Raw genomic sequence first — 24,726 nt, 5'->3', positions numbered from 1 at the left:
AATAGAAAATTAATCCCAAGTAAACTAATGTATTGAAATTGAAATAGTAATATGTAATTAAATTAACCCTTTTGTTTCATTTTAGATTTTTTTTACTTAACTCATTTGTTGCCATATTATTCCTTATTATTTTTTAAAAAAATATTATTTTTTCTGGATTCAGCTGCATATTTTTTTCTATATAACTTCCAAGATATAAGAAGTATTTTTGTATTAATACTAGTTTTATTATTTCTTATGTTTTTTGTTGGTATTTATATTGTAAATTCATACATCAAGGGGTTAAAAAAACAGCAATTCGGGAGGAAGATTTAGCGAGCAAGACTGATTGCACGTGAGCCCGGAATGACGAGGGAACGACGACGACGTTATTGCTGATTGAATGTCGAAATGTTGACTCAACGGAAAGAAAGGTGAAATGTCATTGGATCGCCGCACCGAGATGTTTTCAATTAAACACAATTGAACATAAAGTGGATTAAAAAAACAAGTTACACACCCAGGTTCCTATGTCAAGTTTTTAGGATTGCAAAAAAAAGAATATATACCGTATTTTCATGACTATAAGGTGCACTTAAGTCTTAAATTTTCTCCAAAATAGACAGTGCGCCTTATAATCCAGTGTGCTTTATGTATGGGGGAAAAATGTCTTTCATTGAGGGTGCACCTTAAAGTCGTGAAATTACTGTATATATTTTTAGTCATGAGTTAAGACATTGGCTACTATTGACGACAATAAACGATTAATCATCCGAACTGGAAGTCAAAGAAATGGCCGTCAACAGCAGAAAGTGCGTTAAGGTGGCGCTACACCAAAAACCGTATTTTCCCTTTTATAGACAACTTACATCTTTTTGAGTTCCATTTCAACATATTATTAGATGTCGTCAATAGCTCAATTCTGATTGGACAATTCCAATTGCCATGACAACTGGAAATAAAGTTTTTCCCCAAATAATCAATAGAAATGTTTGAATGGGCTTACCCAATATGAATAAATAGTTGAAGTGTATAGCAGGAGTAATCTTTTTTTGTGATTATCAATCCCACTTAGCATCTAGTTACCATGGTAACCACACCGTATATCACAACATACACCATTCATTATATAAGTATTACGGGGGTGACTCTTTAAAAAAAGGAATTAAATTGCAGGCTGTCATGAAATAACCTTGATTCATCGCATCACAATATTTGTATTATTTTTTAGTGGATGAATCAAATAATATGAAAAAATTGCAATTATTTGCATTTCTAAATGAGCAAAACAATTACATGTGCCAAAAACCTCAAATGTTTGAAGTTGAGGTGCTGTTTTGAAATCAATGGAAAAAATATCAATTGTTGTCTTCTGCAATATTCTTGGTGTAGTTCCTTAAGGTGGAAAACGTTTTGAAATGGTCGTATGATTTGATATCTCTACCAAACAAAGAAAAAACAAAAAAAACGCCCTGTCATCCGAACGGGTGTGTAGTGCTTTTTTTTTTACCCACTTTCCAAGTTAAACCTGCGATATGATCTGCATGTTGAAGCTGGGGGATCGCGACTTCCTGCTGAGAGGAGACCCTGGGGACAAAAGAGGGTCATCTGGCGGCCTGATGAGTTGTTCCTCCTGCAAGCTGATGGTGGAGTGGCGGTGGGAGCCGGCGGCGGGACCCCCGACGTCCTCATCCTCGTCCACGCCACCGCCCCCACCGCCGCCCTCCCGTTCCCGTCCGCCGCCATTCAGGCTGAAGGGCGTGCAGTCGAACGACTTGCTGGAGGAGGCGCTGCCGGTCCTTACCAGCGGGGGTCCGGAGGGAAAACTCAAGTGCTTCTTGATTGGACTCAGCTGGATGGCGTCCAGTCGGATGCTGGCCGGCGGCGACGGCTTCCTCTGGCGTTGGACCTCGGCCGTAGCATCCGGCTGCTTGGCTACTCCGGCCCGGTCTCGTTCTCTGTCCCGGGACAGGCGGGCCGCGATGGCTTTCTTGAGACCGCCGCCGGCCTTTGGGCCGCTCGCCCTGGTGCCGCCGGGCTGACTGCTGTTGGACGCCCCGGAGGAAAAACCCTCGTCTGGGTCGTTGGTGTTGAAAGAATCCTCGCCGCCGCTCGTACCGTCGGTATCTAGGTTGATCACATTAGGCGTTTTATTTAAAAAAGAAAAAGTTAAATCACCAAATAAAGAACTCCAGCTCAAACCATACAGCTCCTTTAACTCTGCAGCAGAAGAATGATTCAACACAGGATAGATAATGTGAGCTGTGTCTAACCTCAGATTGTCTAAAAACCGTTGTCTTAATTCAAGGTGGAAAAGACAGTTGGAGTACAAAAAAAGAGAGACAGTGGTCAGTTTCCATCATGCACCAAACTGGGTATTCACATGCAGACAATGTGAGGGAAGACGCATGCTCTCCAAAATTACTAATCCATCATTTCGTCTTCCTGCGGCATCGCGAGGTCACATGACCGGCCCAGTCTGAGCCTGTTAATCTGTAGAGAGTGGCCGCAAACGCCTCCCGAGATTGATAGCGCTTCGCTTTGTGCTGACAAGCCTGGCGGGCAAATCTGTGTGAAGTTTGTGTTTCGCTGCCGTTGACGCCGATAGACATCCAATCCATTTGAACTGGGAGGGCTGGCCGCGGTCATTTGGACGTCTATCAGAGTCAACGGCAGCCAAAATATACTTTACTTTACACATCGGAACTAAAATAGCTACCTTTTAATGAGGAAGTATTTTATAACAGTTTTCATTGCATATATAAACGCAACACTAAATGGACGGTTAAACAAAGAACCCTGACAAAAATTTGCATTATTCATTATATCATAATCCCAGTCATAATATTATCCAGAGGTCTTTTATCCTGGCTGTTCTTTCCTTCATAAATCAGTGGCATCTTACAGTTTACAATGCCTTTCTGTAAAACAATATCAATCAAAAACTCTACTGACGGAGCCTTTCTTTTCCGGTGATAAATTGATGCGGGTGTCGTCCCAATTGAATTATTTCTGACACCTTGTCAATTTTCTTGACAGTCTGCATGAACCGATTGGAACCTTGTCACATGTGCATGCAATTGAAATAGCACAAACAAGATCCTTCTTCCCAGCCCTCTCCATTGGAGAAAGAACTTTGAAGGAAAAGACCATGCAAAGACAACTGAGCAGAACCTTATGACCTTCATTTCTGTTGAGGGTTCATATGCAAATGGTACTCGGACGATTGGTCGCCCGGGCGTTTGGTCGCCCGGGCGTTTGGTCGCCCGGACGTTAGGTTTGTTTGTTTAATGATTTTTACTAAGTCCTGAATTTGTATGGCTTTCTTTGTTAATTCTTATTAAACCCTTTAGTTTTGTGCACTTGCACTCCTGTCTCGTTAACTTCCTGCATCTTTGGGTCTGACTCCGCTGTCCACCCGAGGCACGTTTGTGACCCTTTGACTTTTCTTTGCCATGTGCACTGTTAGCTATCTGGAAAGCTCACAAAAAGCATGGACATGCATAACTTCGGGCTCATTCCCACTCACTGAGCTGAGACAGATCGCGTGGGCCCGAGCCGGCCGAAAAAGGCACGCGGTGACTCGCAGCATGGAAACAAGACCCCAGGTGCTCTGCCAGTCATGGAGAACAAATCTACTTTTATCGACTTGTAAGGATGACAACGACAGCCTCAATGAATCAGTGAGTGACAAGGGCCAAAGTAGGAACGGACGCTCGGGAAGGAGACCGAGTGTGTTTGGCAGGCCCATGCAACGAGCCACCCGAGCCACAAATGGGGTCGCTTAAGCGCTAGTCGGCGGGCGGGTTGTTAGCTGAAGGGTGTGGGCAAGAGTAAAGGTTCCACCAAGCGAGAGACAGTTCAGTTCAGAACAGAATAACAACTGGTGCAGGTTTCGGGTTGGCAGTCAATGACGATGATAGAAGCGGTCAAAAAGTCCATTTGGATTTTCTACGCAAAGGTTGTCTACCAAGTACAATGGCAAGTAATAAGTCAAATGGTGACCAAATGTTAAAAAAATAATAAAATAGGAGGAAGAATTTTTTTACAGCTTTTATCAAGTTTATTTTTATTTTTTATTATATTTTTTATTTTTTCAAGACCACTTAGGAGAGATTTTAATGCAGAGGTTACCTACTAATGTAATAAAATATGGGTTTTTGAGAGTTTTGTTACTGAAAATTTTCTTCCATTTCCATTGTTTTTAGTTTATATGAGAACAATGCTCATACAGTCAACCTATCCATTCAGCTCAATGTACTGCGGCTCTTTTAGTAAACTTAAAATCTTTTTATTTGCTGTCTTAAGACACTATCAAAATTAATACGACATTATAAGATTACAGACTCTTTTACCCAGTCAGGAAAAATGTTAAACATTCACCATATGGGTGATGTAAACCACTTTAAATAACATATTCGGTCGAAATTATACCCCTGCCAAAAATTGTGGTTGGTTTGTAAGGAGCACTGAACTGAACTCAAGTGTACTCGGTTGGTGAAAGTGAGGCTTAAGGATGCTAGTAGGGAATGCAAATGCAGCAGAGATATGCCCACAAAGCTGAAGAAAGAGGGAAGAAGGGGGATGCGTTTTGGGTGGTTTTCGCTCAGGGTGACCGGCCCTGTGCCCTACCCTCGAGCGTGATGGGGGGAATGACGCTGCTGCTGTGGAGGTGATGGTGGCTGCGAGGGCCGCCGTCTCTCGGTTCATTTGCTGACTGGTGTCGGGCGGGGCTAGGACGAGCGACGGTGACGCTCAAGTCTGCGTTGCTCGAGTAGTCAAAACAATCTGGGAGTCAACAACACAAATGCGGTTCTTTAGTGGGAGGGAGCCGATTGTTCTAGAACTAAAAGGGAGAATCCGAAAGCACCATTTTGCCCAGGCGGTGAGGAAGGACTACCGAGTTGTCACACAAACTACATAAAGACATCTACAGAAAATGACAGAAAACACCATTTTGCAAATGGTGTTTGTTCTCACTGCTCAGAAGGACCAAAATCAAATCATTTTCTCACCCAAAAGCTCCTTCTTGAGGCCTTTCACATATCAGAAAACATCATATTTCTGTTACTATCACCTGGTGACAAATTGATGGGGACAGAACTGTTGGTTGAGCAAAACTTTACCTTCTCTCTTCCAGCGGTGGCGTCGGATCGATGCGGTGGTGATGGCGGAGATGGAAATGCGTCTAACGGTGGGTGTCACTTCCACTTGCAGAAGGGCCTTGCGCCCTTGCGGCTCATTGGGGGCACTCTCGGGAAGAGAGTTCTTCATGGCGTTGCCCAGCTGGGGGTTGAAATGCAAAGAACCAGGCAGTTGAACTCATTGTCTGCTATTGAGGGGGAATTTGACCCTTCCAGTCAAAATCCATTGGACACCTATTGCCATTAATGCATGTTGTTTTTTTAATAAATCTGACTAACTACCCAATACATGTTTTACATGTACCTGGACTGGCAGTGAATAAGTTAATCTTCCACTTACTAGGAGCGGTTGAGAGTAAAGCTCAAGCTGGGCTCTGTACAGAAGATCCTCCAGGGCTTCTCGACCCATCTCCCACTCTCCGTTATAGCTATTAAAACAACACAGACAGATGACGTTAACTCATTGGCAGCATGAACTGAATACAAATTAAATCCATACAAATTTAAACAGGTATGTAAAATGATCTATTGGGATGACTCATTACAGCATTATCATAGAAAATTGAAAATTAAAAACATATTCAGTGTACTACCCTAAATGTAATCACCACTTTGAGTAGATAGTATTCAATTTTGATAAGATCCATCTACAATATATAAAAGAATAGGCAATTAAGTTATGTATGCTTTAAAAAAACATCTTACACTCCTATTGATGTCAAAATTGATTGGACAACTGCCGCTGTCCATGGTACCAATGTGCTAAACAAATGATAATTGAGCCTAAGAATCATGAATGACACGCACCATACATTTTTCCTCATTCGCTTCAAAACAAAGAATACCTGAGAGTACATTCATGTGCGTTCGTTTGGAAGTTAATTTACGTACGTGTTGAATATTATGAAACCTAATAAGCATGACTACACAATTACATTGTAGAAATCGTTGAAGAAAAGACTTGTTCTATTTGATCCTGCCCCGGGAGACAAAAGCACTGTGTTCCATTTATCTTTGAGATGAGAGAAACATATATGAATTCATTCATTTGAAAGTGGGCGGAAACTATTTGAAATGAATTGTCAAATGTCGGTTGTCGCCAGCTCCTGCTCTATTTTATGGGATCCCAGCATTTACATTGACAGAAATTGAAGTCTAATTCATCTAAACTAGATGGAAACGAAGGTTCATACGCGTCCAGTTACAACGGATTGAACGTCTACTAGAGATAAACTCATTTCAATTAACGGTAAAGAGAAAAATTAAGCCGACAGTAGATGCATCACACTGCTGTTTTACGATAAACACAGCGCGAATGTGGCAAGATATCATCGAGACGGTTGTAATCAGCTTTGCATCGGCTCTTTTCACGAGGGATGAAGTCACCTGCTCCCCAGGCGTAGTGCTGATGTAATCAGTTTCCGCTGAGAGGACCATTTGTCCTTGCTACCGCCAAAGCCTATGTCACACTGGAAAGCGAGCGGTCTTTAGCGGGCATGCTAAACATACTCTGTTGTAAAATTAATACCTTTCAATAGATATCATAATATCTATCCACTTTTATCATTAAGGATTGTGACTTAAGCTCTTGTATTAGATCTCGCTAAGTGTTGCAAATGAAAATGGTCAGTAGGCAAAGGCAGTAAGCAGTGAGATACTTACATGGCGTGATAAACAGCAGTCAGCATCTGCACCATGAACTCTGGGTCCAAGAGCACGCGGTTGAAAGGCTCCCTCCAGAGTTTCTGCTGTTGCCTCGGGAAACCGCAAACACACAACCTGAAGGTGAAACACACACACACGCCGAAAGCATTTGTGAGCATTATGCACTCGCTAAGAGGCTCGACCTAGTCACAGTTTGCCGTCTGTGTAATGTGAGCATGAGGCGTTGTCTGTCTGCCCGCTCGCAGCGTGGAAGTCTTCAGTCAGAAATTTGGAATTAGCCCACACTCTCCAGCGGGATCATTACTGGCAAAAGCCTGCAGCTCAGAGGCTCATCATGTGAATTATGTATTGATTCTCTGACTGCAAAACAATGCTAGGGAAATTAAAAAGTCCAATTCCCACGGAAATGTGCTGACAGGCGCTCCCGTCAAAATGCAATGTCAATAAAATTGGAGGCTTGGAGAGTTTGAAAGTAGGTTCAAAAGTTGAAACATGTAGTAATAACTATAGATCAGGAGGGGGCAATTAGTCCAGAAAGGGCTACAGCGGGTGTAGCTTTTCACTCCAACTGAACAGTACGACACCTTTTCACTTCTCAGGTGTCTTACAAGAATAATCAGTCTGCCCACCTCAACTATGGATAAAAATTGTGAAAAGTGTCAAAAATGTAATGAAGGAAAGAAGCCAGGATTCGAAATAATATCCCTTTTCATCTCAAAAACATGTGACTTTATACCTGCATTATTGGGGCCACGGCTCACATGTGCATTAGGTACGTCATAATATATTTTGAATATTTTTTATGGCATTCCAGCTGCACCTAGCGGACGCTTAGGACCCCAATTGCACAAGCTTGACCATATGAAAAAGCACAATAAGATAATTACTGGAAAAAAGCCAAAGCACTAAAAGCAAAAGAGTAAAAGCCCACCTGTCCTGCAGAGCCTAAACATTAAGTTTATATTGTAATTCCTATATTCAGTGCAATAAAAATGAGCACAAGTGTAATAAAAATAAAGCCGTTTTTTGCAAATATCAGGCAACACCGGAGCTGTAACTCAAGCTCACATATCTTTCTGTTGAAGATATTTATGATATGCACTTTCAGTGTACGAGTTACTCACCGTGAGCTCATTCTGCAGACCGACTGATAGGAGGACAGCGGCATATAGACCACTGAGGAATTGTAGCACAGCATGAGGAAACACAGCACCTCAAACCTGGAAAAAGCACACAATCGTCAAGAATGCATGCCCGAAACGGTATGGGTGGGCCTAAAGACCCCCAGGGGTAGCGTTATAATGGACCATAGGCAATGGAGGTAAACGACTGGCCATGTATCATAGCAGCCAAGCGACAGGGCTCATTGAGCTTTTGGGGTTTCTTGCCATTAACAATATTTCACTTTGACAGAAGGATTTCCACATGCGCTTAAAGCAAGGCTGATGAAGCCTGCAGGTTTTATTTACGACATTGGGAGTGGCGAGCAACGGCCGTACCTGTTCTGAGCCGTGAAGGTCTCTCTCTGAGGGTGGAGGCCGCTGTACACCACGCGGATCAGGTCGTGTTGACACAGAGCCCCCTCTGTCAAGGCCATGGAACCCAAACTTGAAGGCTACATGTACAAAAACACAAATGCATACATGCATATATTACTCCTATGTTGACAATATATATATTTGACTGCTACTATTGCACTGATTTTTACTTATTTTCAAGTATTTCCGTAATATCTGAGTATTGGTACAGTTGTGTATCAATTTGACAGGCGGCAAGGATTAATTTAAGGAGTAACTCAAGGATAGGTTAATGCCAACGATGTTTGCTTTATTCTCTCAGCATGCAAGCTCTAGCCTCTCAAGCTTGTTATTACGCTTATAAATTGCCTTCAGCACGCGCAGCTCGGCTGCCGTCTTACTGAGCCCGACTGCAGTCACGCACGTTCACTGTCGTCATCATCACATGAAAAAAAATCTGTGATGTGTTTATAGTTGTTTCCTTACCTCATGATAAATGGATGGTTTAGATAATGAAGGGATGGTGAAGGAAAGGAGCTTGCTGTTGCCGTCTTTGTCCACAATCTCCTGGAAAATGGAAAAGAAGACGGAAGAGCCATTTTATTGAATACTCAGCTGCCTGATGTTCAAACGCCTTTCACAACTTAATCAACAAAACACAGAGCTGACGGGGTGAGGCGAACTTGAACGCTGGCGGAAAGGTTGAATCATGAAAAATGCATCTTACCATGCAAACAAAATGGCTAATCTTTGAAAATTTAAACGAAAAATTGATTGGGCGAAATCATGAGTGAAAAACATGAATATTGTTATATATTTTTTAAATCGAATTGCTATCTTTTATTTTTATATTGGATTTTTTTATAGTAATTGATATCTCATTGCTGGTCATATCCTTCCATCCTCCCCTTTGGCGATATGGATTCAAACCCACACTTTTATCTAGAACAAGGGGTGTTTAAACTATTCCGCATAGGGGTGAATAGTAGCACAGTATTTGAAAAAACAGTTTTACATTTCCGCTGCTAACTGCGTGACCTTATTAACGCTGTTACATAATTAGGAAATATAAAAACAAAACAGTGGTTCATTACACTGGAAAAGTGTATTACGCACTCACAGTGAGTCAATAAGCCAAATGTAAGCTTTAAAAGTGGAAGATTTACAGGTCTTCGGTGGTATAATCTCAGCTACGAAGTCACTGCTTTTTGTAAACCTCGTTTCTTAGCCATTAATGGCGATATATAGATATTTATTTTTTTAATCGCCTTGACTCTAGTAGCCAAAAAAAAAAACATCATAGGGAAAAGGGACATTGAGCAATCTTCCTTCCAAAATTTAATCCAGGCCATGCTTCACTAATTTCTGCATGTGTGTGAACTGCTAAGAGCCAAGGCACGAATATAGTAATGTGTATACCACACATACTGCGTGTGTCTAGAATGAAGGGAATAAATTATTCATGGATACACTTTTAGCAACATGGTCTGAAATGGAATGCTCTCTATTGACATGTCTCTCTATCTAGCGCTTCGTGCATTTTCAAGGTGAGATTTCCTGGTGATGTAATCTCATTGCTTCTTCCCATTAGGATGGGGTTTTCCCTGTGGGTTGTCTTTCAGGTTTCCATAGGCTACAAAAAACAAAAAATATGTATTTTTTGAAGTCACAAAAAGTGACACGTGCAGACCTGGGGCCACAGGTTGCGCACCTTATGGGAAAATCTATATTAGAACTTTGTTATGTGGACTGTTTCAATTGTATGACAGAAAAATAATTATACTGCTTAAAAAATGTGACACCCACCAGGTTGTAGATGCCCAAAAGAAGGGCTTCAATGCACCCATTGCTCTGTCGATCTCTGCTGGCCGTTACCCGCAGATACACCCACACCAACTCGGGTAGAAACTGCATGGTGAAACGCCGCAGGCGCTGTTCGGAGCTGCGGTATAGCTCGAACAGCTGATGGCACACGGGCTCCAACAACTGGATAAATTCAAAGGGACATGTATAAGAACGTGCAAATCATATGCTCAATCTGTTCTGGTTACTCGTTTTCCTCGCCGTTTTACAAGGTTATGTGCTCTTTTTCATATAACTGATTTATGCTTGGGGACAAAGTCGAGTCAATAAGTGGAGTTGTAGTAAAGTAAAAGAGTAAATCATTGTCAAAAAAGTCAGGCAATGGCATGTGCTCCTCTTTGGAACCTTTTAGTGGTTATTAACGAGAGAACGATTTTATGTACCACATGTAGCAACTTTGGCCTGACAGGTTGACACTTATCCGTTGTTTTACACACACACACACACACACACACGGGTGCACACCCAAGTTCTCTCTCAATTGTATCACTAATGGGATTGTACAGGCAGATACGAGGTTCAGAATTAATTTATGTCTGCGGTTGGTTGGTATCAAATTTGACCATGAAGGAGCAGCAAGAAAAAAAGCCTGCCAGGATAATTGGATTCTCCCACGGAATCACTAGTGTAAAATTAGAGTTCCAACTCACTGACTGTGTCAGGGCTTTCAACAAAAAAAATTGTCTTTAAGTCACAGAAGAAAAAGTTGAAGTTCAATTTGGTGGTAGAGAAGGAAAAGGGTTGGGATTTTTCTAGATTATTCTATTTTAATTCCAACCTGATTAGGTGTGTTCTATCAATTGTATTTCACCTCATTGCCAGAATCTTGAATGACCCTGTAAAGTGCTGGTACCAAGGACTTCTTCAAATGAAGGCTGCTGGCATAACTTGTGAGTTGAGTTTCTGGTAAGGACTGCGTAGGAGTAAAGAATGCATTGACAGTTAAGTTGTGTAAGGACTTATTAACGGCAATTGAAGTCAAAACCATTATGACCGTGCCTATAAAGGCATTCTTCCTTCCAAATTAATTTTTCTCATGTGATTATGGGCACAATGGCCAGCATTTTACCTGTTGCACAGCATACTGTATTTTGTTGGGACAGACAACACCTAGTAACATTGACCTACATATGAAAGATGGTGGCATTATAATTAGGAATCCAAACTGCACCTACTATAATTGACCTACATATGAAATATGTTGGCATTATATTAAGGAATGCATGCTAGCCACGAGACAGTTGTTGTCTGTCCCTTTAAATGATGTTTAAGCCTTAACTCTCATGAAGGAAGCATTGTAGATGTTCATAATATTCTATGTTTAATGTTGGTAATACTTTGGAACAATCGTTTTTACTCAAGTTGAATTCATTATTGTGTATTCTTTGTGTGGATACCAAAAAGTACTCAAAGTAACAATTTCTTTGAGCAATTACTAAAAAAAACAGTGTTCAATAAGGAGATGTACTACCTTGAATTCTAAAAGCCATTCTTCGACAACACCGCGCTCTGAACCCAGCATCTTTCTCAGCTGCCTGGCAAACAGGGACAAACATAAAGTTGTCGTTGTTAACACAACTGTGTTTAACTCATTGGCTACTACTGACAATGATAGACACTCAGTCCATTTTGAGTAGGAATTCTGGCAATGATCATTTGAAGAGGAGATAGTGACTCACTGCAGGGCATCGGCCACATTGTTATATAATGAGCTATGACGCTGACCTCACCTGTCACCATGCATCAGTAGATAGCAAACCGTCACCGGGATCCGTATGGAACATCCCCTAAAGATAAAACTTTGGTGGCCAGAACTGAGCTTGGATTTTATTTCATTTTAATTATACTTTTCCTGGCAATGAAATATAAGTGTTCGTTCATTCTCATGAGATCACATCCTCCAAATCCAATTTAGTTTACTGAACTCCATTTAACTCTTTATATTATGAGAATTAGGATGCATGAAGTAAAACAAGATACAATCTATTTTGCTCAAACTTGGTGCCGTATAGTGTAGCATAGCTACAGTGCTGTTTCAAGAATCTATAGAGAGGATTATTAACTCAACGGCTGCCTTTAATGGTAATAGACGTCTAATCCATTTGGATTAAATGGATTGGATGTCTACTAGTGACAAACTAATTTTGATTAAAAGCAGGACGCAAACAGAGACATGAATGGACATCTGTCATCGTGAAAGGCATTGAAAGATTGAAATGTTACGCTCCAAGAGAGAATGAATGATGGATACACAGACCACAGAAAAAAAAATCACAACTTCATCTAATATATGATATCCTGTACAATGAATATGTGTATCTGAGTAGCAATCAATAAAATGGGGTACACACACTAATCTGGATGAATCTGAATCAGCAAAGCCCTGATTATCACATATCAAAATAACTATCCTGTGTGGTCTGTAAGTGAAATAATAAGGGAGTTATTCTCCGGTCTCTCTGGTAATCCACTCTACATGTAAGACTTTGAATTTTTGTTTTAATGTTTCTTTTCTGTTGCTTGTGTTAAAGTTTTACTACCCAATTCCACACCCCACTTATATTCAAATGAAATGCCTGATCGGAGTTCAAATGCTTCTCGAATACACCCCCTTCAGAATATTGTAACCCGATTCAGCCCATTCGGTTCACGATTCTATTCTGAACGAGCGGGAGTGGTTTATGTCAATTAATAATCCAATGAGTGCATGTAAAAACAATTTGTTCCAAGATTTTGGAACAATTCGTCCTTTGCTTCCCTGTTTGCGACTGAGAGCAATAGACAGCACAACCAATAAACTGGTCTGTATCAGAAACAAACAGATTGCCTGATGTAGTGTAAGATTTTACAATTGTTGAAAGACCTGATGGGGAATATATGCAAGATAACACCAACATTTCAAGTTAAAAAAAGAAATAAAAGAGAGAAGGTTTTCAGTCTTTACGATAGGTACATCTGAGTTAGTTTTCTTACCTCGGTGAGCAACAACTCAGTTCTCCACAGGGAGAGGAGAATGCTTTTCTGCAGTGTCACTCATTGTTGAGGGTCACCTGAGACAAGAGCAGACACAAATGAACACAAATGTTAGAAATCATCCTTTTTAGGGACATTTGCAATCATGCATCAATTTATCGGAAATCAGGCCCAATCAGGTCAACCCTTATCACAAAACGATTTTTTCAATTGGTTTAGACACAAGATACTTGGACATTTTTTTCACTACTTCATACGTTTCCTGGGTATCAGATATGAACTAAGGTATCACAGATTGTCCAATTGTTTATGAGATGTACCCACTGACCAGGAGAGTAGATCCCGATTTGTATGAAAAGTGTAAACATCACCAATTCATACTCTGTTTATCCCCAAAATGCAGATTTGCCAACACTTTATCTGATTAAGGATGCAGCCTTGTGTTTATCTGGAAGACTGTCATAAAGAAAAAAAGTAACGATAAGCAACTTCTCCATATGAACCACTTCTCACATATACAGTCAGGATTGGCTCAGTTTCATTGTCTACAGCAGTGTTTGCATAATGCTAGCAAAGTCCCAACCCATCCTGTTGGCAGTTTTTCAAGTCCAGAATTACAATAGCATTTTTAAAGAAAAAAGGACTGCTGGGGAACAAACGCAACTAATGGACTTCACAGGCCAAATGGATTATTCCTTTGTTGATTTGTAGTCTACTAATGGCAAAGCTTTTCTTGCAAATAGTCATACGAATAGGAATTCAATGGAAATGAGCCTAGTAAATCAACTTCCTCCTTGCGTTGTAGTCTGTACAGATAGGAAGTCTGCCTCCAGAATTGAACAGCTCATTATTCATCACATGCTGACAATGATTTCTAACACTAAGTAACCAGGATGATTTTTTTTTTTTTTTTTAAAGATACGCTTAGACAGATAGACATTGTTAACCCCAGCATGCAAAGGAGTTCATTGTATCTCTTTGAGCACAACTTGCTTTTCATTTTTCACTTGTTTTAAAATACTGAACTCAGCAAGATTTATATCTTCGGGACAAAAAGCTCCTGTCTTCTCAGATGTCAGCTATTTTACGATTACATATACAAGACAAATAGTACTAAAATGAAGCCAATGAAGAAAGTCATTAAATCTGTCATATAAACAGTAACATAACTGAATATGCATGGTAAAATCTGACATTACTATGCATTTAAACTTGACAAAAATGAGCATTCCCCTAATTCAGCACTGAGCCCAACAGTGTTTCTTTCCCAAGGTCATCTTCACTCACTCAACCATGAATTATTAAATTCTGCACCTGTTTGTGCCACTTCCAACTGTTACCGTACAACTAACTTACACGCCACTTGCATGCAAATATGCCTAGTTTTCCCGCACCGGAGAAGAAAGGAGGAATCGCTCGTACTTTCTTAGTATCTATTTAATTGTGGGTGGTCTTCGAGGAATACACAAACATTTAATCCAAACACATTTTCTAGCTAGGGGGATTAACTCCTAATACTCGACTATGTTGAAACTGTTGACCATAATCCCCACCCTTTCAGCCACATTGGGGGGAAAAGAAACAAATATGTTGTTGTTAATTTGACAGTAGATTTAATGGTTTTCCAGTTGTTGTTTTTTTAACGAAACAATTCTGGCGAACACAATTACCAGTATTTTACCCCAAATATAACAATATTTTTTTGCACGCAGTGAAGGAAAAGAGATTTATTAAGCCAATACAGCTGAAAACCAGATTATTTTGCAACTGGGAACAACAGGTTCAGAGTCTGAACCACATGCCGGTGGAATAAAATTCGCATGAGCAAAGGTCAATGTCAGTCAGTAAAGCACAGTCAATATGTTCCTGGGCAAATCAATTATTCCCCCTAGGACATAAAAAAACGACACGGTTTGTTTGGCAAGAGTCAGCAAATGCCTAAAAAAAAGAAAAAAACAGACAGCGAAGGTACTGTGTAGTACAGACAGAGGGAAGAAGCGTCTACATTTTTAGGCATCATCCTTCTCTCGTTGCTCATAGGCCAGGCGAGGGGAACTGAGGCGTACGCACATCCAAGGCTAAAATTAGCCCTGCTGCAGCTGCAGGGCCAGACGTGCTGGGATGGGCCCATGTTGCAACACAATCTTTCTCTCACACGTGCATGGACACACAGGGCTCTATCGATGAGATGGGTAACAACAATCAAATTGGGATGGCAGTCTACAGACAGCAATAGACGTCCAGATTTTTGTGATTGGGAGGGGTGGCAATGAATGATTGCTGCAAGTATTTTCCAGTCAAAATGGATTGGACTTCAGTCGATGAACAGACTATGGATCAGTGTTAGAATCATTTGCCAGATTGCTTTTGCAGGTTGGAACTTTCTCACGGGGCATTTTTCTTCAACTCGAGTATTTCTCTGGCCTATTTTACAGGCCGTCATTGTTGCCAGTAAATGAATTTTGTTAATTTAAGTGGTCAAGGAAATATAAGTAAGTGCATGTCTTTAACACAGACAGGATGAAAAATAGAATTTAAAAAAGAACAAACAAGTTACATTTGATATATTACACTTAATATTTAAAAATGCACCAAAAAAGAAACAAAGCTGAAAAGAACCAATTCATGGTAGATCCACAGGTTTGTTTGTTTGTTGTTTTTTGTTTGTATTGTGCTTTAGTGGTGTGGATTATATTGTGTTGAAAAATCAATTAAAAAGTCGGGGGGAAATGTGCCTAGCAAACTGATCTAGTCAAGCAACGTGTTTTCTGAAACGTTCCTGGGTTACACTATGTACAAAAACTCGGGATTCACATATTGCCCTTAACTATCCGATGGAATCCTGAGGAGAACCATCCTCACCGACCGGCTTTGAGTAACAAATGGTAGACAGACATTGTAAAGATGCAATCGACTCTCCATTTCACTTAATAAATAAGTCATAGAATGTGTTTAGCCATCGCTTCTGTTGAGAGTAGATCATCATCGGACTGAAAAGCATATCAAATGGAAACAGAGGGCATTGCATGGCTGCAATTGCTGCTGAGAAAGCTTGACCTTGACTTTACCCCAACCACAAGGCAGACCACAAGCTTTAAGCCACAGAAGGTGCATTACTACTAAACACTGCTCCTGACTGCAGCTTCTGCATCAAAATGATGTAATTTACATTTTGGCCCCACAAAGTGCTCTGCGGCTGGTTTAAATACTAGCAAAACAATGACAATACGCCCCAAGCAACAAAGTTGCCAAACTAATTCATATAAGCGAGACCACTCGGAATGTTATTATCATTTTAATACTTTATGTTGTGTTCCAGTGCACGTCCGTTAACAGGCGCCCTACTCCATAGTGTTCTCTCGTACGCTTCCCTTCGGTGTATTTCCAATCCAATCTGCACATCAAATAGCTGGCACTAATTCAAAGAGTCCACGGCTCACCCAGGCTTTGGCCACGTCTCAACTTGGAACTGACAGGGAGTCGTGACGGGCAAGGAGCCCACTGCTGGCTGTAGCAGAGAGGATATCTAATACTCGGGGCTACAATAAACTATTATTTTGCTTTATGATAATCGCTGATTATTCAATACACAGCGATTATTCAATACATATAAAGTGTGCTGCAGCTGGAATATATATATTGGTTTTATAACATATTTCAAATACTTAAAATTAATGTAACAGAAACTAGCCTGACTGTGTTTACTAGTAAATGTCCAATCCGTTTGTACGGGGTGGCTGTAAATGAACGAATGTCACTGTAAATGGCTACCAATAGTTTAAGAGGCTCAAACAATTTTGGCAATTTTACATTTTTTTTTAAAAAGGGATGTCATTATGCATCTTAGACACAAACAGTATATTGCCTTCCATTGAAAGCAATGGACTTCAAATCTATTTCTGCAAGGAGGGTTGGCAGCAATGATTTGTTGCCGTGGCTTCAAAGTCAAATTTGATTGGGCGTCGATTGCTTTCGACAGGCAAACATGAATTCATTGGAAATCAGATTTGAAACCAACATTCCTAGCTGTCACCCTGCTATTGAGCAAATTGCAAGGATGGATAAAATGCATGGGAAAGCTGTGAGTCACAACAAGCTGACTGTCAAGCCGTTGCACGCAAGCTGCCTAAAATGACGCCACTATGGCATTTTGCACACCAAGAACACATTTCGAGGCAGGAGGGAAAAAGGGGAATGTCAGTGGGCTTGAAGCTCATCTGATCCTCTGAGTCTGTGGAGGCAAGCGTAGTGGAAAACAGCCCCCTCTGCTAATCCATGTCGGGCTAATTACAGCTTTGATCCTTTGGGTGAGCGCCGGAGCTTCACTGACATTGTTTCCGTTCATGTTAAATCGCACCTGTGTGACACATTTGCATTGTTGAACGACGTTCATTCTCTTTCCATAAATGAAAAGTTACCATCTTTTCATCGTCTTCTTCTGTGTTGCTGTGCTGTGTGAATAGTAAACACAGAATGGGGGGGTGAAGTCGACCCAGCAATTTCCTGCTTTCAGAGGTAGCATAACAGAAACTAAATGACGCCTATGTGAAAAGGAGTTCCAGTAGGGCCAGACAAGGGCGTGACATTACAATCACGACTCCTGTCGTGCTCGATAAAAACAATTGTCACAGTCTGAAAGGCGCAGTACATTAACCTCTAACATTAAAAATGGCGAAATTGTATTTAATTTTTGTGGAACATAGCTTTTTTTCCAATATCTGCACTCTCCAGTGTAAAAGGCAAAAGCAGATGAATAAGGGGTTTTGCAATGATTTTTCTTTTCAGCAGCCGGATTAAATGAACCAAGCTTAATTATCTTAAATTGAAAAAAAATGACAGATATTCCAAATGACTGTAGTACCTTTTCTAAATAACAATACCAAAGTATGTTGTTGTCATAACTCTATTGTGTCAGATAGCTCAAGAGAATATCCTGAACATTGCAGGTGAGCAACCGACAGCTAAATCTCCGAGAATCCTGGATTTTGTGAAGCAAAAAAATCAGAGCTGTTGAAGTCAGACTTCACTGCGCTGCTAAATTCCTATGCTTAAACACTGAGATGTTTTTCAGTGGACCTTCACCCATACTTAGGCTGGGGGAAGCCAGATTCTGCAGAGTGATGATGCTCAACAGATGGCTCAACGATACTGGTCATGTTCTGCTCAATCAATAAACTTCATTGACATTTTGAATATTTTTCCAGGACGCAAAGGGCTTTTTTACACTAGCATTTTCCAATTAAACAAGTCAGCAATACAGCTACTAAGCAGAAGCCACAGATAGTCGGCTTATCTCGGGAACAAGAAGCAAGCAGTCCCAAAACAATGGAAAATGCGGAAACCTTGATATGGAGGCTGACCCTGGGAGACAGTAAGGAGAGTTGGCAGGAACATCGGCTTTCTCGGAAGTGGAGGCTACAGTAGTGCAATGAGAGGAGACTCACCACCCTCCACCCAAAGAGGCCCAGGAAGAGGAAACTTCCCATATGGGGTCCCTGAAGGGTCCATCCTCGGACCACTTATATTTAACATCCATATGCTTCTTTTAGATCAGGTTATATATAGACCAGTAAAACATCTATCACACGTATGCACACAAATCTAGAAATGAATGCACTCTATGAGTCTCATTAAGTAAATATATTTACCATTTCATTGATAGAATGTGAGAAAAAGGAAGTTCAAAGATCAACACTCACCTTGGCACAATTACACATTCATCTACAAATCAAGCCAGAAATCTTTGACAGCCATCAATTTTTTTTTGTCAATAAATCTGCCCATTAGCACCGAAAGGTTTATTATAAGATATATCAAGAGGCTTTCGTCCTAAGCAAGACATAGAAAAACTGAAAAGTGAATAAAATATGGGTATGTGTTAGAACTTGAATGCAACAATTTTGCTGGATGTCTTTAAAAATAATAATAATAAAAAGAGTCTCTTACCTTTTATTGCAGCCTCAACAAGAACCAGTAAGTTGCTGCAGTCTTGTTTTATGCTGCAAGCACGTTAAATGTGAGAAGCTCTTTAGCCGAGCTTGGCGCTGTCAACAAAGTGAAGATTTATTTTTGACAGCTCACCATAACAACCTAGCAATTCATTTCCAAAAGGCCTGCCTAAGCATAGGTGCCGTTTGTTACTGAACGGGAGAACACGCAGAGACAGATTAAAATGGGTAATTGGGAGTTTCTGTTTTAAAATAGCCTACTGTCCTAGTGATAGTCCCAAAACACATGGCCACAGAGACTAGGGGAGTGGGAATAATAATGATGATGGTGATGATGGTGGTGGTGATGAAGATGATGATGGAGGAAAGGCAGCAGATGGCAAAGCGTCAGCTCTGCATCTTTGCCAGATATAAATATGACAAAACTGACAATGGCATGATGATGAGAATTAATTTTTTAAAACATGTTAAGATAAATCAGCTCTAAGTGCTTCACTTAAACAAACATTTGACATTTACAAGTCAAATTGAAACTTGTTTTCTCTGCAAAATATTACAATTTCCTCATAACGTAGTCCTTGTGTATTTTGACCATATTTTTGTATCATTAGCTAATTACCATTAACATTTTCCACTTAATGTATTAATAATTTTCTTTTTTTATTTACTTTTGAATGTTCATTTATTCTGATATTAGAGGTTTAATAAAGTGTAAATGTTGTAACTTCTCAGTACTAAAACTTTTATCTTGAAAAATGACTATAAAGTACATTTTATCATGTTCAAAGTTTACCCTCGTGTCATTATTCATAATAAAACTTTCTATGGTCCAATTGCTGCTGTGAAATTACAACTTTCTCATCAAATCACTCAAAATTGTGTTTAAAGATATTTTCCCCCTTTAAAATAAAAAAAAACATTAGGTGTAGAACACCTGCATGAGATTAAATACAAAACCTGTTAATAGAAAGCAGCAATAGAACATGCGCAACTATTGTATTAAGTCCCTTAATATCTCATCACCAGTATAATTTCAGTAAAACCTCACCAATACAAAGTGCGTGTGTACCTAATCAAGTGTCCCATTTCATGCCACGGTGGCACAAAAACGCGCGTTACGTATACGGAACACACCGCCGTGTTACCATGACCACCGTGGTTACATCCGACATGTTTAAACATGAAAGCGCATCTTTTTCCCTGTGTATGCGGACATACCCTCTACGCACACGAAACGCTGGTGATCCACACCGTGGGTAGCTAACCTTAGCTCGGCTCGTCTGTTTAGCCTGCCCCACACGGTCCTCCCTCGTGACCAGGCCGAAGACCGAGCGATCGAGCCACCAAACGACCGACCACCGCTCACCGTGCCTCGCGTCCATTCGCTCCAACCGGATCGGACACTTACGACGCGGCGCACTAAGTAAAAACGCCTCGGATACCCTTCGATCCCGCACTGCCATGACAGTGACGACTATTATTATCATTTTTCCGACTCGTGTGAGACTCACCTGCCGTGAGGATCGTTGTGCCCCCGGGGAAGGGATATGGGTGGCGGTGTTTGGCGAGGGCGGTCACCTCGGTTGAGCGGCTCGCCTGGGCGGATCTCAGGCAAGCTGTGACCGTGAGCAGCGCTTCCCGTCCCGTGTGTGAGTGCACTGCGACGATGCCTCAACCAGCCTGCGAGCGGGGGACGCGATTGGTCAAATTGGCCGGAAGTCGTGCTCGCTGGCTCAGCAAAAGGAGGTGAACAGTGACGCGTTCACAGCTGTCGGACGGCATGGTATTCGCAGTTGGAACTCGCGCATTCATCTATATTTTCAGTTATTTTTTCCAACACCTATAATACGAGCATATATACAGTAAAGTGCATACTTTTTACATTTGACTTATTCATGTTCAAATATGTTAATACTTTTTATGAATGAATTAACGTATTGATGCCGGAATTGCGGTTTTTAAGAAGCCAAACTATAGTTATAGTACATAAATGTTGATAAATAGATGACTTTCTCAAAATAAATGAGAATATTAAAAAGAAATTTAAAAAAAAAACAGATGAATACACGTAATTCTCAGGTGATTTGTGGAATGAAATACGAACGAGTACATATTTAAGTTAAACAGTTAACGTGTTTGGAACAGTGTAATTTTAATATTGCTTAGAATATAACGCTCGAAAACACGATGACGTGAGCCAACGGTTGGCTAAAACAGATGAAAGACTTCAAAGAGGAGAGAATATTTACTATTAAACCCCGCCTCGCTCTTTGTTCCTTTCATTTCTTTGCTCTCATAGGAAGTTAACTTTAAAAAAAACAAACTGTACTCCTAACATAACTTCACACCAGGTGCGTCGATCGTATCGAAATCGTGAGTCATAAATGTATGTCCTTTTCTCTGCTCTTTTTCTTTAAAGTTTCGAAATTAGTTTGCGGAAATCCTTCTCTCGTGACGCACTTTTCAAAAACTACGCTCCAGCTGCTATCTTTTCCATCAGAATTTCTATTTCTGATCACCACAATTTTGAGAAAGAACTTCAACACACAATACTTTGTGCGTGTTATTTTCCAGGAATATCAATGGATGTTTGCCATAAAATATCCTTCTGCGCTCCACTTCCTGCATCTGATAAGCCTTCAGATATGCTTTGTATTATACAAGAAATATCAGAATCTCTTGATTGCGATGACCGTTCCAAGGTTTTGTACTTGTGTGAGATTTTGAACACGGAAAATACAAAAGTCCGTGTAAAGGAGACGCTTCAATCCAAGGTCATGAGCTTTGATGCGGGAAATCTGTTCTTAGCTGAGCTCATGTTCCATTTGAGAAGATACGATATTCTGAGGAAAGTTTTGGGATCCAGCAAAGACGAAGTGGAGAGAGCTTTGGGATCCAGGCACTTTCTACCCAGATTCAGGTGAGTACCCCCCGGCCTTTCAAAGTAAACAGTGTTATCAGTTTTATTAGTATTTGTTTGAGTTTTTTTTAATATATTAAATTAAATACATTGATAACAAAATTTTCTAAAGACAAAATTCCTGAATTTAAAAAGATTGAAAACAGCAATCTTTTATTATTACCCTTTACATAATACTTATGAATAAAAAAGAGAATTACATTGTTTAGTTGTTTGTGAGTATGTTCCCAGTTGAATTCTAAATCCATGCTTCTTTCCCGCAGAGTATTAATGGCTCATATCAGTGAGAATATGAGCTGCGAAGATGTCGACAGTGTGAAATTTCTCCTATCGGATATGCTACCCCGTGGGAAAATTCAATCTTTCAAGGTAAGAGCTGATTTGGGTGCTACATTCCTGCCATGCCAGAACATTTTGTGGCTAACACAAAACTATTTGAATGAAGACAATATACGTTCAACTTGTGACAGAAACATTTTGAAAACTTGCAGGGCTTCCTGGAATTGATTACAGAGCTGGAAATTTTGGGCAAAATTTCCTCCAAACGAGTGGACTTTTTGGAGGAATGTTTAAGTGCCGTGGGCAGAGTTGATCTGGCCAAACAACTCAAGATGTACAAGATGTCAGGTGAGCATTTGAGACAGTTATACATATTGAGATCAAATTTGAAAAGTCCCAAAATTACTGAAGATACGACATAAGCACTTTCCATATTCGCTATCGGGAGCCAAAAACCCTCAATTTCACATCCTCTTTTTTGGAAATTTTTCAAATAAAAATTAAAAATAGAAGTAGCAACCAGGCTAAATACTTTCATAAATACTTTTCATAATCTCAGTTGTTAGTGACAGGCTTTTAAGTTTCCTTTCATCTAATTGTTTTTTTTTTATTCCAGTTAACATGGCAATAACTGAAGTCACACACCACCACCACACCAGCAAGGTAAGACGGATACTATGTTTCAACCTTTGTCTATCTTTGTCAATGACAGTAACTAACTGAATACTTTCTACTCACCAGAATCCACTAAATCGAAACACCGTTACCAGCGAACCCAGAGGAGTTTGTCTCATTATAGACTGCGTGGGTAACGACGGAGGTGAGGCCCCTACCTACAATTAGACTATTACATATTGTGTACATGTATCGTTTGACCAAAAACACAACACCTCGAAAGATACTATTGAAACCATTTCTAAGCAAGCTCTGAAAGTATTGGACAGAAAACCAAAAATACACCACAACAGTCAAATATATAAAAATAAAAATACCTGAACTGCAACAATGCCGTTAAATACGCAGATCTTCGTTTACAAAATCTTCCATCACAAAGCTCCTCCTCCACTTCAAGATTTTGTACCAAAAATCCCAATACATCAACAAGAGCTGGCTTTAGAAGTGACTGTAGTTCCCTCCAAGTTTAGGGTCTAAAGATGGAAATTAGCCCTCACCTACATTCTTACACATTTACATATATGTTCATCAACAAGAATATGTTCATTAATATGTGCTATCCCTTATTAAATCAATCAAATTCAAACTCAATAATCTAACAATACTTCACATTATGTTCAGCAAAGATGGATGCCATTCTAAAGACCTTTTTTTTTGCTCACCCTCAGAAATGCTGGAGCAGGCGTTTAAGTCACTGCACTTCGAGGTGACTCTTCACAAATGGCTCGGCCTGATCGACACCGTTTCGACGCTTAGAAGCGCCTTCCGAGGAGGTCGCGGCCACAAAGGGGACAGTTACGTCTGCTGCGTCATCAGTCGTGCCACTGATAATCACCTCCTGGCTACAGACACAAATTGCGAAGGCCTCCGTCTTCAAGACGTTCGACGCCTTATCACCGGGGCCGCCTATCCGGAGCGGGTTGGCAAGCCGAAACTCTTCTTCGTCCAGAGCTACAGTGTACCGGCATTGCAACCTTTCGAAAGACAGAATCGCTGGGATGATGATAAATGGGAGTCGGATGGAGGTAGTCAGTTGTCAAGTGACAGCACTCCGTTGGATGCAGATGTGCTCTGGAGTCACTGCCGGACTGGAGAAGAGCAACTACGGAACGGTCAACATCGCTCCGTTTACCTGAAAGCTTTGGCAGAAGCTCTCAGTGGATTCCAGGGAAGGTATAGTGGCCTATCATTTATTGTACTTCACATTACAAGGGTGTCAAACTCGGGGATGGTTCGCGGGCTACATTAACGTCAATGCCAATCTCATGTGGGCCAGACCATTTTAGATATAATAACTAGTTTCTTTTTCTAAATTGGATTAAAAGAACTGGATCAAAAGCCCTAAATAGTCGGTTTTTATAGATCTAAAACAATGTTTATTTGAGCTTTTTTTTTCTTAGTAATGTCTCGTCTCAATGTTTATCCCTTCTGAGATCTATTTTTTTCATATTCCAACAGGAGCAGGCATATGATGGATGTCCACAAAGAAGTGGATAGAGTGATCACGAAGCACAACAGCAGGAATCCTGGAGCAGAATACCACATAGATCTAAAAAATACATTGACCAAAGATCTTTATCTATAGACTTGATCCTTCCTGATGGATATTATACCTAGAATGTATATATATTTACACCTTTCGAATTTCACAGTGCAGCTCAGAAACACATTTAGTACTGTTTGTTTTATCTTGCTGTATAAAGTTGTACTTGCTTATTACCACATGTATGTGATCATTAAATCGTGCAAATAATGTATTCTGA

General features: G+C 40.4%; 2 protein-coding genes across 11 annotated transcripts; one reads left to right on the top strand and one right to left on the bottom strand.

Moving 5' to 3' along the window:
* Positions 1-16: 16 nt before the first annotated feature.
* Positions 17-20,789, bottom strand: LOC144203903 (hyccin 2). 5 transcript variants are annotated; one of them, XM_077727498.1, is made up of 15 exons: positions 20,601-20,789; positions 19,088-19,185; positions 13,142-13,218; positions 11,640-11,703; positions 10,980-11,081; positions 10,112-10,291; positions 8,792-8,872; positions 8,288-8,403; positions 7,913-8,008; positions 6,786-6,902; positions 5,464-5,551; positions 5,106-5,265; positions 4,995-5,015; positions 4,612-4,767; positions 17-2,106 (listed from the first exon to the last, which is right to left on the bottom strand). In XM_077727498.1, the coding sequence occupies exons 4-15, from the start codon at positions 11,688-11,690 to the stop codon at positions 1,502-1,504; spliced, it is 1,773 nt and encodes a 590-aa protein (XP_077583624.1). In that variant the 5' UTR covers positions 11,691-11,703; positions 13,142-13,218; positions 19,088-19,185; positions 20,601-20,789; the 3' UTR covers positions 17-1,501. The 5 variants fall into 5 exon arrangements, with proteins under 5 accessions (XP_077583624.1, XP_077583625.1, XP_077583627.1 ...); XM_077727499.1 differs by lacking the exon at positions 19,088-19,185; XM_077727501.1 differs by lacking the exon at positions 4,612-4,767 and having other exon boundaries at positions 18-2,106; positions 20,601-20,788.
* On the top strand, positions 20,280-24,726 carry cflara (CASP8 and FADD-like apoptosis regulator a). Of its 6 annotated transcripts, none has more exons than XM_077727508.1 (8): positions 20,280-20,872; positions 21,664-22,009; positions 22,273-22,378; positions 22,501-22,636; positions 22,905-22,951; positions 23,030-23,108; positions 23,632-24,136; positions 24,422-24,726. In XM_077727508.1, exons 2-8 carry the CDS (start codon positions 21,672-21,674, stop codon positions 24,546-24,548), a joined length of 1,338 nt encoding a protein of 445 aa, XP_077583634.1. In that variant the 5' UTR covers positions 20,280-20,872; positions 21,664-21,671; the 3' UTR covers positions 24,549-24,726. The 6 variants fall into 6 exon arrangements, with proteins under 6 accessions (XP_077583634.1, XP_077583632.1, XP_077583633.1 ...); XM_077727506.1 differs by having other exon boundaries at positions 20,828-20,956; XM_077727507.1 differs by having other exon boundaries at positions 20,861-20,951.

This window comes from Stigmatopora nigra, chromosome 11 (assembly GCF_051989575.1).
Source record: "Stigmatopora nigra isolate UIUO_SnigA chromosome 11, RoL_Snig_1.1, whole genome shotgun sequence".
NCBI lineage: Eukaryota > Metazoa > Chordata > Actinopteri > Syngnathiformes > Syngnathidae > Stigmatopora > Stigmatopora nigra.
The sequence above is the reverse complement of the archived record's forward strand: the minus strand, read 5'-3'. Positions and strand labels throughout refer to the sequence as shown.

Excerpts from the sequence above, each read along its gene's own strand:
- cflara (XM_077727508.1), top strand. The coding sequence starts at position 21,672 with ATGGATGTTTGCCATAAAATATCCTTCTGCGCTCCACTTCCTGCATCT. Across the intron at positions 22,379-22,500 it reads GGAAAATTCAATCTTTCAAG|GGCTTCCTGGAATTGATTAC; the intron begins GTAAGAGCTGAT and ends GAAAACTTGCAG. Across the intron at positions 22,637-22,904 it reads CAAGATGTACAAGATGTCAG|TTAACATGGCAATAACTGAA; the intron begins GTGAGCATTTGA and ends TTTTTATTCCAG.
- LOC144203903 (XM_077727498.1), bottom strand. The coding sequence starts at position 11,690 with ATGCTGGGTTCAGAGCGCGGTGTTGTCGAAGAATGGCTTTTAGAATTC. Across the intron at positions 6,903-7,912 it reads GTCTGCAGAATGAGCTCACG|GTTGTGTGTTTGCGGTTTCC; the intron begins GTGAGTAACTCG and ends TTTCACCTTCAG. Across the intron at positions 5,266-5,463 it reads TTTACTCTCAACCGCTCCTA|CTGGGCAACGCCATGAAGAA; the intron begins GTAAGTGGAAGA and ends TTCAACCCCCAG.